Source organism: Pipistrellus kuhlii, unplaced genomic scaffold (genome assembly GCF_014108245.1).
Source record: "Pipistrellus kuhlii isolate mPipKuh1 unplaced genomic scaffold, mPipKuh1.p scaffold_m20_p_11, whole genome shotgun sequence".
Lineage (NCBI taxonomy): Eukaryota > Metazoa > Chordata > Mammalia > Chiroptera > Vespertilionidae > Pipistrellus > Pipistrellus kuhlii.
This window is the reverse complement of record NW_023425416.1, coordinates 31,321,631-31,340,078: the sequence shown is the minus strand read 5'-3', so window position 1 is coordinate 31,340,078 and position 18,448 is coordinate 31,321,631. Positions and strand designations below refer to the sequence as shown.

General features: G+C 42.9%; 1 protein-coding gene and 1 pseudogene across 1 annotated transcript; both read right to left on the bottom strand.

Annotated features, from left to right (window-relative positions):
* Positions 1 to 1,025: 1,025 nt before the first annotated feature.
* LOC123652090 lies at positions 1,026 to 2,378 on the bottom strand (annotated as a pseudogene).
* Positions 2,379 to 15,250: 12,872 nt separating this feature from the next.
* LOC118715374 (mitochondrial import inner membrane translocase subunit Tim8 A-like) lies at positions 15,251 to 16,319 on the bottom strand. The gene has a single exon (XM_036431556.2). The coding sequence runs from the start codon at positions 16,127 to 16,129 to the stop codon at positions 15,842 to 15,844; it is 288 nt and encodes a 95-aa protein (XP_036287449.1). The 5' UTR covers positions 16,130 to 16,319; the 3' UTR covers positions 15,251 to 15,841.
* Between the last annotated feature and the right edge of the window lie 2,129 nt (positions 16,320 to 18,448).

The following is an 18,448-nucleotide window of genomic DNA, read 5'->3' as shown; positions in this document are numbered from 1 at the left end:
AACACCTCTCTGTTTCTCAGTTTCCTTATCTGTAGAATGGAGATAATTATGCACTCAATAAATGTTTCCTTTTATCATAAAGTATCCCTAGAATCTAGCAATTTCCCAGCACATAGGAAGTACTTCATCAAAAATTGTTGAATAAATACATGAAAGAATAATTCCAGAGCTAATGTATGGGTGGAGATTCAACAGAGTTGAGTGCTTTTCTGAATATAGTAAAATATGAAAAAGTGAGCCCAGCCAACTCAGTGGTTGAGTGTTGACCTATGAACCAGGAGGTCACAATTTGATTCCCAGTCAGTCGCCCATGCCTGGGTTACAGGCTCAATCCCCAGTGTGGGGTGTGCAGGAGGCAGCTGATCAATGATTCTCTCTCATCACTGATGTTTCTCTCTCTCTTTCTCCTTCTCCTCCTCCTCCTCCTCCTTCTCCTCTTCTTCTTCCTTCTTTTCCTTCTCCTCCTCTTCCTTCTCTTCTCTCTCCTCTCCTTTCCTCTCCAAAATCAATAAAAATATTTTTTAAAACATAAAAGAAAAAAAGAAAAAGTGATAGTAAAATGACTTAAGGATACAAGTCTTCCTCTTTTTGGAGAAATGTACTCTATCTCTTCCTCTCCCTTATTTGTAGGTACCTTCATCCTGGTACTCCTGGTATCTATCACCAAGTCAGGTCAAACTGGCCCTTTCCTTCCCAGCCCAAGGGGTCCATTGCTGTGAAATCTTTGGTAAAACAAGTCATTAATGCGCTTTCTATTGGAAAAGGCTTACCAAAGCTCTAGGGAAAATGAAAGGCCTGGAGACTGTTCTACATGTTGCTACAACAGAGTGGTTACTAAAGAAACAGCCCCACCCATCTCTGCCATTGAGGACCTTCAGGCTCATCCCAGGCCCACACCACTTTTTAAAAAAACAGATCTTGCCTCAGGTTTATTATTACAAATAGTATAGGACACCAGCTTCATGGAGACAGCAGCCCAGGGGTCATACCAGACCTTCCATCTTCACATTGGAAGATAGAGACCTCTAGTGTGGAGCTTTCATGGGGGCTGGAGCACTTTAGGGAGCCTGAACCTGAGCCTGAGCCTGAGCTTGAGCCTGAGTTGCAGCTGCAGCCAAAGCTGGGGCTTGGTTTAAGCCTTGGCCTTGGGCTTTGGCCAGCAGAGCCTGAAATCCTAGGAGATCCAGGCACTAGCACATTTCCCTAGCTTGGGTTAGCAGTGTAGGCAAGTGGACTGAGTCTGTGGCTGCCACACTTCAGGATGCTGGGCTTGACCTCCTTGGGCTTTACAAGGGCCTTAATAGCCTCAGCACATGTGCTTGTAGCCTTGGTGTTGTTTGCTTGCATCTTCAAGCCCTTCTTGTTGTGCTTCTTGGCAAAACGCATGTTTCTCAGGAACTTGGGGTCTACACCCTTAAGGGATTAATATCTTTGTGGTCAGGGTTTCTTGATGTCATTTCTGTACTGATTTCAGGAATGGTTGTGCGTGATGTGGGTCTTGGACTTGGCAACTCTTCAGGTTTCCCTTGGGGTTGAGCTGTCTAATATTTGTTTTTACCCCAAAGGTGCTAGGGCCTTCCTTGTTCCCCTCTCTTGGAGTATGACCCAAACTCAAATGGCTGCTGAGATAGGAGTGGGAAAACCATCCCCAAGTTTCCCAGCTTTCTAAAACTGACCCATTGTCTATCTCACTCTACCCATCAGTCTTTGCTTCAAGGTGACCCTGTTGCAGACCATGGGTCTTGGCAGATGTCTCCTTTCCTCAGCTCCCCGAGGAAGACCTGTGTCTTTGTTCTGAAAGGAAGTTCTTTGAGCCAAACATGTTCCAAATAGAAAGCTCTTTAAATATTTGTTTTACAATAGGGATTAATAGAAAAACATAGACTCCTTCCAAATGGCCTTTCCTTTTTATTATTATTCTGAAGGGTCCCTCCTGACCAAAAGGATTAGCTTTTCATTGGGAGAAATTCCTAAATGACTTGATTTCCAGTTACAGAAGTATCTCTCTCTCTTTTTTTTTTTTTTTTTTTTTTTTTTTTCTTATCAGAAATTCAATGTTGGCTGTAACTAGACATTGAAAACACGTAGTAATAATGCTGCTCCTTGTCATTCTGTCTTTTACAAGGGGCCCCAGCTGGTATGCTGGGCTTTGGAGCAGAAAAAATAACCATTACTGCTCCAAGCACCCTGGCTGGGTTGCAAACATCCCAGTGTTTCATTCTGTGATGGAGTGAACTGCAGCAATGACTGAGGCATAGTAGTATGTGAGGTGTCTTGCCCACTTCTTAGCTGTGTGATCTCAGACATGTTATTCCTCCTCTCTGAGCCACAGTGTCCTCATCTTTACAATGAGGATAATACTGCCTTCCTTACACCATTACTGTTAAGAATCACACTGAGATAATTTATGTGAAGTGCCTCGTATGGTGAATGAGAGTTACAACCAAAGATTCAGGAAAGGTGGCCTGCATACAGGTTCAGTCTGGGGGTGTGAAGGGAGGTTGGGGGAGGAAACTGCTTTTGACTCAGGGCACCAGACTCCTTACTGCCCAATTGTCCACTAGGTCCATCCTGTTCAGACCTCCTATCTTTAATAACTTAAGAGGTTCACTTACTAGGGGCTTTATTAGAACATCTACAGGTCTCATGAGGGATATCTGAACCCATAAGATGGAATGGAAACTATATGTAATGTAATGTGGTAATTAAAAATTGAGTTAACTAAAAATTGTGGTTAACTAAAAATAGGTAGTGGGGTGGCCCACCTGGGATATTTCCCCCTCTTCTTCAGTAAAAGAAGCTGTCAAATTACTGTTGAGCAAGTCTTCAGGGCCACTCCTTGCTATGAGAATGCACTCCAAGGATATCCCTGCCCTGGGGAAAACACCTTTCATTTGACTAGGGAAATTGTTGCTTTTGTGGCATGCAAAGGTCTAAGGAAGATTCGCACCATTTATACAAGATTCCCAGTGGGCCCCTGGGAGAACAAGAACTGATTGTATCTCACCACCAATAATCATGGCCAGCATCAGCACCAGTCATCACCACCACCAATACTCCCTTTTTTACCACCATCCCACCACTTCTACCTCTACCACCATCACTACCTTCACTTCCATCACACAGCCTACCACCACTACCACCAAGATACCACATCCTAACCCACTCATAACCACCGCCAGCTAACCATCTAACCACACCACTAACCATCACCACCCCCACCATCACCACCTCCATTACACAGTTCATCACCATCTCATAAAATTCAGATCTTTAAGTTTGAAAAAGGGGATCTTGGCCTATGCCCATTGTCCCAAAACCCTAAAATAAAGGAGAGAGAAGGAGGGAGACAGAGACAGAGAGCTATAGATTGACTCTGACTCTAAAAGTGGAAAGAGGAAGGAAAATGGTAGTTTTGTCCTTTTGAGACCATGGGTCTTAGGATCTACTTACACCCTACTAATGAGCAGAGTATGTGTGTGGGGGAAAAACAACTGGCTTTTGGGAGTTTAGACCCTTTAAACAAGGGGAGCCCTTCTAACCAAGAAAATGGAGTGTTATTCCTTCTTTTTTTTTTAATATATTTTATTGATATTTTACAGAGAGGAGGAAGGGAGAGAGAGAGAGAGAGAGCTAGAAACATTGATGAGAGAGAAATATTGACCAGATGCCTCTTGCACACCCCCTACCGGGGATGTGCCCGCAACCAATGTTCATGCCCTTGACCGGAATCGAACCTGGGACCCTTCTGTCCGCAGACCGACACTCTACCACTGAGCCAAACTGGTTTCAGCGAGTGTTGTTCCTTCTTAAACTAACCAGCTAATCAGTCTTAGGCTAACCAGCTCATTAGACAAACAGACTCCAAAAAACAGTTCCAACTCCACTCTCTTGGGACAGTCTGTCACCAAAGGCAATGGTAGAATGAGATAATCCAGTAGACAAATGGCCCCAGTGAGGGCGAGCCACCTTGCAGGTGGTTAGACACAAGGTCTTGACTTTTTAATATTTCTGGTAAATGAAAGAGGCCCTAGGAGTTTCTTTTAAGGGCCTAAGGAGACATGTTAATCCTATCTCAAATAATAAAAAGAGAGGCAGGCCATGGTTGGTTGTTCAGTGGTTAGAGCACTGATTCCTGGTCAAGACCACATACCTGGTTGCAGGTTGGATCCCTGGTGTCTGTTGGGGTATGTGCAGAAGGCAACCAATGTCTCTCTTTCTCTTCCTTTGCCCCCCACTTGCAACTCCTCCCTCCCTCCCTTCCATTCTTTCTAAAAATCAATGGAAAAAATATCCTCAGGTAAGTATTAGGAAAGAAGAAGAAGAAAAAAAGAATCAGGGACAGAAAAATGCAAATCAGAAACAATTTCTATACCATGTGATTCTGGTATGAATTTCCAACCTCTGCTAAGTGAGAAGCAAAGGACTCCCCTTTAGACAGTGGGCAGGGATGTTTTTGTCCTCATCCAATCTTTGTTCTTTCACCAGCTGGTTCTATAATCCTCACAGATCCCCCTTTGGGTGACATCCACACACCCAGTTTTTAGGATCCAGGAAGGGCATTTTCTGGAATAAAAGTCTGCCGTATATTTGGCTTCCTCACTGAGATTACACAGGATAGACACTCTCTCCAACTTCAGTTGCTTATGGTTCTGACCTAAAGATATAGAGCTTTATGAGTTGTACTCATAGCTTTAATTCCACCTTTACTATTGGATCATGAAGTGAGTTGGCCTCCTTTCCCACATGGGCTGGGAAATGCCTGCTCCTTGGTTTGCTGGGGATGGCCTTGGGCTGCCAGAGCTGCTCGGCAGGCAGTCGGCCTCTCTGACATGGGTAGTCTCTATCTGCCTCACAGGAGTATAAGGAGATTTTGAAGCCTTCCCTGTTTATTGGTGGCAAGAGATATACTGGTAAACAGCCTGCAGAGGCCTCTCCTGAGTCATCATCAGCTCTGGCAGAAGCTTAGTTGATGCACCGATAGCCGCCCCTCCTCCCCGCCCCCCAGCTATAGCTGTTTGAGGATTTTATTTTTATGTATTGTTATTTAACTCTTTCCTGTCCACTTCTATGCAAACTCCCTAGGACCCACACACTGCCCAGCTCAGTTGGGACCCAAGAACTCAACCTGGAACCCTGAAATTAATTCAAAATACCACCAGGGCAGCTGCCACTGTGAGCACAATTAGTGACAACAAAGGTCCCATATAGACCTGTAACCCCAAGGCCTCCAACTACCTGCATCGAAACATGTTAGGCTAAAGCTTGAAAAATTTTTAGTTTATGAAATACTCAGCTCCTAATATCAAAACCACCACTTCAGAGACCCTGTTTAAAACATAAGAAGTCTAAACACAGAAAGAGAGTCGAATTATGAACATTGTAGTTTTGGACTGATTATCAGTTTATTTTGCTTGGTTTTAATATCATCAGCTTTGGCAAGAATCTCTGTTGTGTTCCTGCAATTTTATGTGCAATATGCATATGTGTGCCACAATTTCAAAATTTTTATTTTGCAACCAAAGGCCCTGAGGATATTTTGAAGAAAGACACAAATAAGCACACGAGAAATAATGCAGCAATAAGATCCCTGAAGAGCCCACGCAGTGAAACTAAAGGAAATGACTTCTAATGTGTCCCATTTTAATTCCAGCTAAGTTCTCTTCAGAGAACTGAGTTAAAGCATGTGTTATGTATGTGCGTGTATCTCAATGTGTGTGGGGGTGTAAATGTGTATGTACGTGTAAATCATGGGAGTGTAAATGTAAGTGAAAGTGTGGTTGTGTGAGTGTGGATGTGAATATACGAGTGTGTGTGAGCAAAAATGTAATTGTGTGGTGCATTTGTATAATAGTGTGGTTTATGTAATTGTGAATGTGTGTGTGCACATAGAAGTTGCCTGAGAGTGAATGTGAGTGAATGGGTGTAAGTTGGACGTGTGGATCTGAGTGTGTGTGAGTTCTATGAGTGTGAATGTGAATGTGTGACTATAAGTTGAGTGTAAATATGAGTGTGTGTGTAAATTATGTGTGAATGTAAGTTGCGTGTACTAATGTGAGTGCATGTGAGTGTAAGTTGTATGAGAATGTGCATTTATCATGAAAGAGGATCCACAGATGCAACTTGACAGGATCTTGACTTTGAAAGTCAATCATTTCTGAACTCAAACACTATCTTGTCCAGTCTGGTGAGTCTGGCTTGGGAATGGGTAATGGCTACAAAGACCATATGTCCTAATTGGCCCAAGACAGAACTCATTTATGCCTGTGATTCTGGCATGATTATCAAAATTTTACAACCATCAGTACATACCTTGAGAGTATAGCACAATTAATTTTTACATATGCACACACCCGTGCAACTATTTTCCAGATGAAGATATAGAACATTTCTAGTACACCCGCCCCTCTTCACTCTCAAAAATATCTTGGTTTGGAAGATAAACTCTTCCATCACCCTAGGAAACTCTTGCCAGGGTTTCTCCTCATTCCACCTGAAGGAGAGTGGATTTCATTGCCCATCAACATCATACCATCTTCTGGTTATGCATACTATTTTATACATTCTGGAGAGCCAAAGTAAATGTGTTGCAGCTGTTTGGAAATGAGGGAGGATTAAATTACATCAGCTTGACTTAATGGGCTGTGAGGATGTGTGGATTCTGGAAGGTGGAAATTATTAGAACAAACACCTTTATGGAAATTACCATTAATCCAAGCATCTGAACTTCCCTTTACCTCGTCTCCACCACTCAACTCTTCCCCTGCCAACCTTTCCTTTCATTAAAGAAATGAGTCACCCCCGCTGGGAATCATATAGGAACTGTGGGAAAGAGTATGGGATCTGGAGTCAGCCAGGCTTGACTTTGCATCTCAAATGTACCATTAGCTAGCTCTGTGTTGAGTTCTCTAGGCCTTAGTTTCCTAGTCAGTAAAAGCAACATGATTTGCTTTGCAGAGTTGGGCTCAAAATTATATTTAATGGATGTAAGGTACCTGGCACATGGGCATCAAATATATGATAACTAATATTAAGTGAGATTTAAAGACCAGAATAAAAGCAAGATGTGGCAGCTTAGCTTTTCAAAAAATGACCACAGCAATATTTCCAGTCCCATTCATTCTTCCAGAACCTTGCCACTACCCTTCTAGCTCCCAACCACTACCTTGAACTTGGAAGGACTTGTGACTGCCTCTGTGAATAAAATACGATAGAGAAGCAATGACTTCCAAGGACTTGAAATATAACAACACAGATTTTGCTTAGCTGTTTGTCTCTCAAGATACACCCAACCTCACTCCTAGGAATCCAGCCACTGTGCTGGGAGGAAGTCCAAACTCACCTACATAGAGAGACTATATGGGGAGACCCATGTAAAGAGGAACTGAGACCCCCCAGGCGATAGCCATTATCAACCACCAGACTTATGAGTGAACAAGTGTTTAGATGATCCTAACCCTCAGTCACTGAATCTTCCAACTAAGGCCCCAGAAACTGTGAAACAAATGTAAGTCATCCCTGCTGTGCCCTGTTCGAATTCCTAGCCCATGAACTGTGAGTGTAATAAATAGTTATTTAAGCTTCTAAGTTTGGGGATAATTTGTTTTACAGCCATGGTAACTGGACCTCAGTGTAATCAGGGTTTTATGGATGAAGCAGGCAGCTCTTAAATGCATCTGCATCAGACAGAGTGAATGTGAGCACAGCTCTCTGCTTTGGTCCCTCTAAACCTCAAAGGTAGACAGTTTGTTATATACATTTGTCCTTTTGCTTGTGATTGAAACTTGCTGTCCATGTTCATACAAAATGAATTGATTTGTCTACTCAAACCCAAAGTGGTCTCCTATATCCAAACTTCTAGAGCCTTATTTGTTCTTTAACACTAACCATTTACTAGTCTGTGGGAAATAGAACTGAAAAGTAATGCAACTGTATTATTATATAACCAAGATGCCTGAAGTTATATGTGCAAATTGGCTGCTATCCTCTTCCAACAGCAGTTGTGAAAGCTCTAATCTTATTTTCTGTGTCACCAAGATGGAAACTTTACCCAGTGCCATGAATGCATGTGGGGAAGGAGAGAGTTTTGGCAGACTAGCAAGGCCTCCAGTGACAGCCAAGGGCCATCGGAGAAAACAGGCCAGAAAGTGGGGCAGCAGAAATACCAGCTTTCCAGACCGGCCCAAACCAACAAAAATGGATTCAATGGACAGACTATGTGCAAAGAACCCAACTATGGCCTGGAGACAGTCACACAATCATGACAAGATAATTCGAGTAGCATAATGCAAGAGATTAAATAAACCTGGATTCAAATCTGATTTCTCTACATACTGACAATGTGACCCTGGGTAAGTTCCTTCAGTTTTGTTCTTTGTAAATATAATACGTAACTGTGGCAGAGAAGCTAGTTGTCCACCAAAGATATGTATTCCTCTTGTATAGTACAATTACGACTGGGAAGCAGCTGCCCCGGATCTTTTGGGCCATGTGACTAGGTGGGACAAAGGAATGTGAGCAGGGGTCATATGTATCACTACCTGACTGAAGTGACCAGTGCTCGTTGGCCACATAATCATCCCCCTTTTATGGTGACTTGCGGCCACAAATTTAAGATGATGACTTCACAGGATAGAGTAAGTCTGGATCCCAGTGTCACTCCTTGGAAGAGAATCATTCAGCTAGAAACATGCAGGTTGGACTGTATGTGAGTAAAAAATAAACTTTTACTAGGTTAAGATAATGAAAATTGAGGCTATTTGTTACTGTAGCTAGCCCACTCTGCCTCATACACTGTCCTAGAGAATCATGAGATATAATACATAATTGTAGATAATTATAGAGTTGTTTACCATCTGTCTTCTCCATTTGACTAATGCTCCTTGAGGTCAAGAACCAGGCCCTATTGACCTACAGTGCCTTACACTGTGTAAGTAAATTTGAATTAATTATCTAAACTTGATTAAGAGAAAATAATTATTCAGAGATAGAGAAGCATCAAATAGACTGTCAAACTTCAGAGGGAAGGCAGGGAATAGGTGTGTGTAAGAGATCAACCAAAGGACTTGTATGCATGCATATAAGCATAACCAATGGACACAGACACTAGGGGTGTGAGGGCATGTGCTGGGAGGTAGGTGTAGCCAAGGAGAGGTCAATGGGGAAAAAGGAGACATATGTAATACTTTAAACAACAAGGAATTTTTTTTAAAGGAGAAAAGAATTAGAATCTGGACTCTTTAGCAACAGAAGAAATTGTTAATATTTTTTTAAAAAGAGCATTATGTCAATACTTCATTACCAAATATAATTATATAAACACTTTTCAAAAATATCAAAAACAAGAAACAAGCAAGCAAGCAAGCAAACATAAAACCCACCTAGAATTAGTCATTATTTGACAATTTGGAACTTTTATGCCAAAAGGGACCAAAGAAAAGAGTTTTCCCATTAGAAAGCTTTGGAAGCCAAAATTTACTATTAGATTTTCTTTGAAGTTCACAAAGTTCGTACAAGTTAATTAAATGGTTGGCTTAATTAAATGGTTGGTTCATGTTTCTAGCAGATGAGGTAGAAAAATCTCGGAGAAAATAACTGTGTAGATGCAAACTTGGTAGCAAGAATTGTACCTGAGCCCTAGCTGGTTTGGCTCAGTGGATAGAGTGTCAGCCCACAGACCGAAGGGTCCCAGGTTTGATTCTGAACAAGGGCACATGCTTGGGTTGCAGGTTCGATCCCCAGTACAGGGTGTGCAGGAGGCAGCTGATCCATAATTCTCTCTCATCATTGCAGTTTCTCTCTCCCTCTCCCATCCTCTCTGAAATCAATAAAAATATATAAAAATAAATAAATGAACATAAGCTGAACAAAAATTAAAAAAAAAGAATTGTACCTGAAAAGAACAGTTATCAGTAACAGCTGAGTTTTATCTTTGAATATCATTGTGAACAACCATAACTTGCATCTAAGGACACTTCTTTTTATTGCTCCCAGTGTGTTCTCACAACAGTTCTAAGAGTTAGGGCATATTTTACTGTCATCATTTCACAGATAGAAAATCCATAAAATAATGAGTGTTGCAATTTGGCCAACATCTCATGGCTGATGCAAGAATCAGAAGCCAGAACCCCTGACTCTCAGCATAGGACTTTCTCTCCACCAGACCTCCCAGGTTGATTTGTGTACAACATGGATGATAGCCCAGTAGGCACGAAATCAAACAAAGCATTTTTGAGCCCCGTCTAGGTATACAGTGCCATGCTTGGGCATCCTCTGGAATGAAAAGTAAGCTAAGACATAGTCCTACAATTCAACAATAGCTCAGCTAGGGAGAAAGTAATCTGAATAGGTCCGTGGTCAGCAAATTGCGGCTCATAAGCCACATGCGGCTCTTTGGCCCCTTGAGTGTGGCTCTTCCACAAAATACCATAGCCTGGGCAAATCTATTTTGAAGAAGTGGCATTAGAAGAAGTTTAAGTTTAAAAAATGTGGCTCTCAAAAGAAATTTCAATCATTGTACTGTTGATATTTTACTCTGTTGACTAATGAGTTTGCCGATCACTGGAATAGGTGAACAGTTTAAAAATGAATGAAATGTTAAAGTAAGAATTTCTTTTAATAACAGAAGAGACAGGGTAAGACAGGTTGGGGCAAAATGACAAATCAGCAGCATGTCCAAGAAGTGTGGTGGCTGTTCAGAAGAGGGAAAGAGTACATGTGGCTAGAATACCAGAAAAGACTGGATGGGTGAATTGGGACTCTAGAAAGGAGTAAAATTCTGTAATTAAAACTGTCTTATCTGCTCAACACTATCCCTTGTTCTTCTGGAAACATACCCCTCTTTCTTTGGGGAATTTTTCCTTTTTCTAGTCCAATCATTTGAGTTTGATTCTAGATGAGGCTGCCAATGATAGCATCCTGCATTTTGCCCATTGGAATGGGTATAGGACCCAATTTTAGTCTATTAGAATCCTTTTAAACAAACGAACTGAGAAGAAAAGAGTTCTGCTTGCATGAGATGTGAGGAGGAGCTGATGGCCAGAGGTCCTGTTAGATGGAAAAGACTGGACTGAGAAAGGCAGCTGAGATTAGAGATGGGGTAAAGAGTACTGATGGCATTGGGACCATGGCTCCAGTAGTCTCCAAAGCTCTCACAAAACCCTGAAAGTTATTGTTACATTGTCCTGAAAGTTATTGTTACATTGTGTCCATCGTTTTCTCCTTTTCCCAGAGATGGTCAAGTGGGGCTCATGTCACTTGCAATCATGGTCTTGGCTATGGGAATAGGAGGAGGAGAGTGGCGGAGCTGCCCTCTCTTAGGCAGAAGCTACTAAATGAGCCCACATAGGAAGTGGGAAGGCACAAGACTTCCCTGGGGACAGTGAAGAAGCCAGTGTTTCTAGAGCTGAGGATCAGCATAAAAGAAGAGTGGAATATCAGTCCTGAGCACGATGAATTTGAAACTGCCACAGGATATATCCATGGAGACAGTGAGCAGGCAGCCAGGATGTGGAAGTGGATCTCCAGAGAGGAATTATGGCTGATGCAACTGCAGTGAAAAAAACACTACACTAGGAGTCAAAAAGAGCTAATGAGAAAGAGTTTTCTATGGATTATTCAGTTTATGAAGTAAAGAGAATATTATGAATTTGGGAGCCATCTACATAGAGATAACAATTGAAGTCATGGATGTAGAAAATTCTCAAGGGAAAGGAGTGAAAAGAGTCTTGGACAATAAGAGCATTAAGAATTAAGAGAACTCAGGGTCACAATAGTCAGGTAAGAAAGCTGATTAAAGAGGGGGAGGTTGAGCCCTAACTGGTTTGACTCAGTAGATAAAGCATCGGCTTGTGGTCTGAAGGGTCCCGGGGTTGATTCTGGTCAAGGGCACATGTCTAGGTTGCGAGCTCAATCCCCAGTGAGGGGCATGCAGGAGGCAGCCAATCAATGATTCTCTCTCATCATTGCTATTTCTCTCTCTCTCTCTCTCTCTCTCTCTCTCTCTCTCTCTCTCTCCCCCCTTCCTCTCTGAAATTAATAAAAATATTAAAAATAATAATAAGGGAAAGGTTGAGTAGTAATGAAGAAAAACAAAGAAGCCAGTAAAAAGGTTAATGAGAAAGTCTATGGAATTGAATTTGAGGAGCAGGAAGTCATTGGTTAATGAACTTGGATGTGGCAGAATGCCAGCCAAACGATAGAAGTTCCAGGTAAGGTGATGTCTGCTATAAGGTGATGTATACTCATGTGCCTTGAACTTTCCAACTGACTCCTGCTGACTTTTCAGTGTGGAATCCACATCTCTGTTTCTGTGGGATTCCCCCTGCTCCCTTGAGTTTTCTCCCCCAGAACCACAGAAGGCCATTCTGCCCATGAGGCAAGCCAGAAGTAGCACGGAATTAATAACCCCCAGGAGCAGTCCTTTGATTTACGAGTTAGTGTATGAATTCCTCAGGTCTCTTGCTGTGTCCCTGAGGTGGGATAATTCTAAAGCATGTATTTTGCACCATTTCTGAGTTCCTCTCCCCACCCCCACCCCACCCCACCTAGATTAAGCAAGCTCTCACTGCCCATTGTGATAGCTGGCTTAAGGGTACACTAATGAAGCTGAGTTCCTTTTCTTGGCTTACTTCTCTACTCTCCTAGCAGTTCACAATAAACCACGTATTACATGAACCCTTGTCTCCTTGTGTGCTTATGAGGGAAACCAAACTGACATTTTATAGGCCAAACCAGGACACTTGTAAGGGGAGGGGACACTGTTAATAATTATGCGAGGACCAATGGCATAAAGTGGACTTTGCATATGGAGGTACGGCCTCCATAGTTATATGAATATCCTTTGAGAAGATGGACTGGGACCAGAGAAGAGAGATGCAAAATTTCAATGCCAATTCCCTTTAATCCCAGAAAGTGCAGATATGCAGAGAGCAAAGATGCCTTTTATTTAGAAGGTGCCCCATGCCCCATTACCTGGAGGGCTCTGGCAAGGAATATATCAGCTCAGGCGTGGGAAAATATCTCAGGAGAAGAATAGACCATACAAGTAGGTCAGCACCCAGCCCCCAGGAAAGTGAGGCTTGTGCATGCGTATAATTCAAGGCTCCGAGGCTGCAAGCAGTTTTGTCACCCGCAGTCAATATTACGCTCATCTTAGCATGATGGGCACCTCCTTCTTGTTTCCTCTTGCCTTTCACTAGTGATGTCAGACAAACCTCCTGTGACAACACCTTCGCCTTCTCTCTGCGGGTCCCCACAGCCTTAAGGACGTCGTCTGGCAACTTGGGTCCTTGAATACCCAACGCCTTTCCATTTCAGATATTTCCACATCTATTATCGGCTCTCCTCCAAAAAGAGATTTTTCTCTGCAAGAAAATCTTTCAGGAAAGCTACTCCACGTCCTCACATGGTTGAAGAGGAGCAGCTGCTCTGGATGTGATGGTGCTGAGAAAAGGCAGACACTCATGCTTTTTCCTTCCATGTGTGCATATGAATCTCCTTTCTGGATTCAAGATGGGAGTTTCTGTGTGAGGTCCTTCGTGTGGCTAAAATGCCTCTGATGGGGGAGGGACCTCGGCTCTCCAGGGCCAGGTGGTGAGCTGGCCTCTGGTGATGGCTGTCAGGACACCCCATTCCTGGGACATGTGCCTCATCCTTCTGACTGCCTGCTCTTGACAATCTGGGTCATAGCTGCCTCACTTGAATTTGGAATTGACACATAAGTACATCAATGTGTACTGTGCTAAACTCCTTCTATGTATTAACTCATTTCATCTTCACAAATTCTATGTAGTAAATTAAGTGAGAACTGAGATTCAGACGCTAAGTAGTTTGCCCGTGTTCTCAGATGGTATAGTTTGCAGGCACACCCTTGGACATAGAGGTAAAGCCAAGCTAGCTGGCTGTATTAGACGAGGAACTGTTCTGATGGGCCTCTGTACCACAGAGTTCTTATTATATAGCTTGATGGATGAAAATTCGGTTCCATAACTACACTCTTCCCCAGACCTCAGGGTCTGGGGGTATGCTCTCCCACAGATGTCCAGGGGAGAGTGTATCAGGACAGCAGGTGGTACTGGTTAGTCTCACAAACCAGCTCCTTCCTCAGCTCTCAGCTTTGCTGTGGATTTCATCTCCTGTTCAAAGCCACTCCAGATTTTCCCCTTGCATCACAGGCCAATTCATTATCCCCTCAGGAAAGACCTTCCACGCTCCCACTGTCCCAAGATCTTACACTCCTGTGTCTTTGCCTGCCTGGCTTTCACAGAGAACTTTTCTTGTCCTCCATCATGGCAAGTGGACATGGGTATCTCTCAGCTAGACCAGCAATGGGATGAGCAGGGGCCTCTCACATTCAGGAGAGCCACATCTGTATTCAGAGGGCTACTCGCCAAGCCAAGCTACTTGATGTTCCCCAAACACACTCATAAAATTCCATGCCTCCATGTCTTGGCACATGGTGTTCTCTTCACCATGAATGACCCTTCTCTGAATATCTAAGCTCCATCCATTTGTTAAGGTATGATACCCTTTAGTTACTGTCTGGTGCCTTCACTCAGCCCCGACTAGAAGTGCGCTGAACCTCTGCAGGTACAGTATCCCGCTTAAGTCATGCATGTGCTGCAATCTTTTGAGATACGTATATCACAAAATGTATATTTATGTTCACATTTCCTTTTCTAGTCTTTCATTAAAGGCTGAGTCACAGCCGAAACCGGTTTGGCTCAGTGGATAGAGTGTCGGCCAGGTTAGATTCCGGTCAAGGGCATGTACTTTGGTTGCAGGCACATCCCCGGTGGGGAGTGTGCAAGAGGCAGCTGATCGATGACTCTCTCTCATCAATGTTTCTAACTCTCTATCCCTCTCTCTTCCTCTCTGTAAAAAAATCAATAAAATATATTTTTTTTAAAAACTGAGTCACAGTAATTCAACTGTGCATCTTCAAGTTTGCTCAACAGGGAGCCTGTAGGGCTTTTTTTTTAATCTTGAAGTTTTTATTTCAATGATCAATAGAATGCAGTAAATGGAATCTATACTGATTAATATTATGCATGCACCTCTACCTGAAATTGTTGTTAGTTTTTGACAGGCCTAAATTTTTACAACTTATTTAGGCCCATCTTTGAATTTCTTTGAACCTGATATACAAAGTAAGTTAACTTCTTCCTTGTGGCACTTTAGTAACGAGAATTATGGTCAGTGGCTAGATTCCCTGATAACTAAAGGCCTCTAGATGCTCAGGTTACCTGTACTATCTCGAGAGCATACTTTATATAGATACTTAAGTAAACCACAGTATAGGGAAGGGAGATAATTTAGAAAGCTGAACTGTATTGTGTGAATATTCCTTTTTTTTTTTTTCCCCAGCACTGATTGTCAAAACACTAATTAAGTACCAAGTAAGTCTTCCCCCATTGCCACCCTTGCTCAAAGACACCAGGATGTGTATCAGTGTCCCTAGGCATCTGAAATGAATCCACAGAAATGACAGATTTTACCCAGATGGTCCCACTATTAAATTACAAGAAGCAGTTCCACTATCCAAATTATAGAAAACAGATAATGGGACGTTCAGAAAAACATATTCCCATCTACAGTAATATGCATCTAGAAAAGTTTTCCATTTATGTGTCAATTGTTTGCACAAGATTAACATAAAAACACACACACAGCCAAATACACATATGACCCCCAAGCCCCAAACACACAAAAATATTGACCTTTGTTCATTCTCAGATGGCCAGATGCTCTAAGAGGGCCAAGGGTGGGAGCCAATCTCCCCATAGCCTTTTCTTCAGCCATTCTTGAACTCACTTCCTTTTCCAAAAAGGTAATGCTGAAATCAGTCAGAAAGGCTTTCTGAGAACACTGACTTGGATTTCTGTTCCAGTCGATTCAAGATGAATTGGCTTGTGTCAATGAAGCGCTCAACGCAGTTCACAAAACAGGCCTCAGCCCGACTGTCCAACTTTGGCCCAGGCTTGTTCATGCACTTCTCCCAACAAAGTTCCGTCATCTGGTGCACCAGATGCTGGAAGCGCTGCTTCTGATTCTCTGCCTCCATGAAATGCTGCAGCTGCGGGTCCACTGAGCCCAAACCCGCAGAGGAGGAACTCAAAGAGAAATCCATCCCAGAGGAGCCACGTGCGAGGAGAGATGAACTCTGAAACAACTCCTGGACCTTCACGTGTCTCCGCCTGTAGGGTACTGTTGAATGAAAGAGAAGGGCATACTTACACAGACAGGGGGAAAAGTGATAGGAAACCTCTGGGAATTACAAATAACATGTTAGTGAATTAGATGATGTACTTACTCTTTAGAAGCCGTTTATCTTCTTAGTTAATTTGGGGACAGTGTTTAATAACAACAATAATAGTAGTAGAGTAATAGCTACCAAACCCTTTCAGAATGCCTTAGGGCATGTTGATTACAAGCAACAGAAACTAACTCTGGCTAATTAAAATAAAATAGGAAGATATTGGGAATTGTAATAGGTGCTGTTGGTGTTCTGTTCAGGTCCTTGTTATCTTTGGCACACCCATCCACCAGTCATGTGCATGTTGGTTACAAGCAGTGCATAGCTGTCCCTTCTCCAGAAAATTGCCCTGTGCCAACAGGAGCCTCCTGAGTGTGTGTGTGTTGTGGGAAGGGGGGAGGGGCGGAACCCCACCACCTCCCAGCAACCTGAAGCCAATGACTGATTGATATGGGGGTCATAATGGGCCAACCATCTTGCCTCAAGGCAGGACTTGCTCTGGAGGGCAGTTCACACCATACCCACAGCTATGAGGCTGAGGCTAGATTCCAGCTGAGATGACATAGCTCTTTCCCCTGCCCTAGCCTGCTTCCCTCTCTTCCTTGTAGATTCTCCTAAGAGCATCAATAACTTCTGTGCCAAAAACCCCAACTCTAGACTCATTCTAAGACTACAACCTAGCCCTAACTGGTTTGGCTCAGTGGATAGAGCGTCGGCCTGCAGACTGAAAGGTCCCAGGTTCAATTCCAGTAAAGGGCATGTACCCAGGTTGCGGGCACATTCCCAAGAGGGGGTGGGCAGGAGGAAGCTGATCGATGTTTCTCTCCCATAGATGTTTCTAACTCTATATCCCTCTCCCTTTTTCTCTATAAAAAAATCAGTAAAATATATTTTTTTAAAAATAAGACTCCAACCTAAAGCTCCTCAAAAGGAGACCCGAGAAGAGACAACGCCCAGCTCTTCCTCTGGACATTGCTAAGTCTGTGTCCAACAAACAAACTTCCTCAGGCATCTCACTCACCCCTGTGGTCCATGCCAGCACAGCAGGTGGCAGAATCAAAAGAATTACAGAGAAAAGGGGCCAGCCTGGAGCCTGCCAAACCTCTGAGGTCTTAGTTGTAGGATAAAATGAAGTCCCTCATTAATTAAGATACAGCTCAGGCAGAGGATACGTGTGACTTTCAGTCCAAAGCATTCTATCTGGAGCACTCACTGCCCTGGGTTGGAAAAGATGCCAATGGAATGAGGACACTTGCAATGATTAGTCCCAGGAAAACTCATAATGAGAATTGCCACTCATTAGCTGGGTAACCTTGGGCAAGTTATCTAACGTCTCTGAATCACAGTTTCCTTGTACGTAAAATAGAGATAATTCCTGCATCCACACCATTAAATGGAATCAAGCATTTAAAATAAACACCCACAAGCTGGCACATAGTAAGTGCCCACTGATGGTTGGCTGTTAGATATACTCTTAGAAGAACAGTTGAAGTAGAATTAGAAAGTAAATAGCTATTGCTTTTAAGCAGCTGGTAAATATTTAACAAGTTTTTCTGCACTCCCTCCCCCACGTTTTTCTGATATTTATCCACATCTGCACCTAAGTCAGCCATCACATCATCTGTCAGCTGGCATAATTCTGTCAGTGCATCCACTGACAAGTTTGCCCATATTTAAATTGTGAAATTCTAAAAGGCAAAGATTCCTCCTGTTCCCTTTGCTTGAATAGCCCCCAGCAGATTCCAGGAACATGTGGACACTTAATATATTCTTAGCTCAGTGGTTTATAACTATGGGTCAAAATCAAATTCAACTGCAGTGGTTCTTAAACATTTTTTGGGTCATGAACCCTTTTTGAGAATCAAATGAATGTTGTGGATCAGCTCCCAGACAAAAGCCCAGCCAAGCAAAACAACCAATCACTGGATCCCTGCCCCACCCACAGGCATAACACTCCTGTATTAAAATATTTTAAATAAACCAAACATTGCCCTCGCTTGTTTGGCTTAGTGGATAGAGTGTCAGCCTGCAGACTGAAGGGTCCAAGGTTCAATTCTGATCAAGGGCACATACAGGGATTATGGGCTCGATCCCCAATAGGGGGTGTGCAAGGAGGCAGCCGATTGATGATTCTCTCTCATCATTGATATTTCTGTCTCTCTTCCTCTCTTTCTCTCTGAAATCAATAAAAGT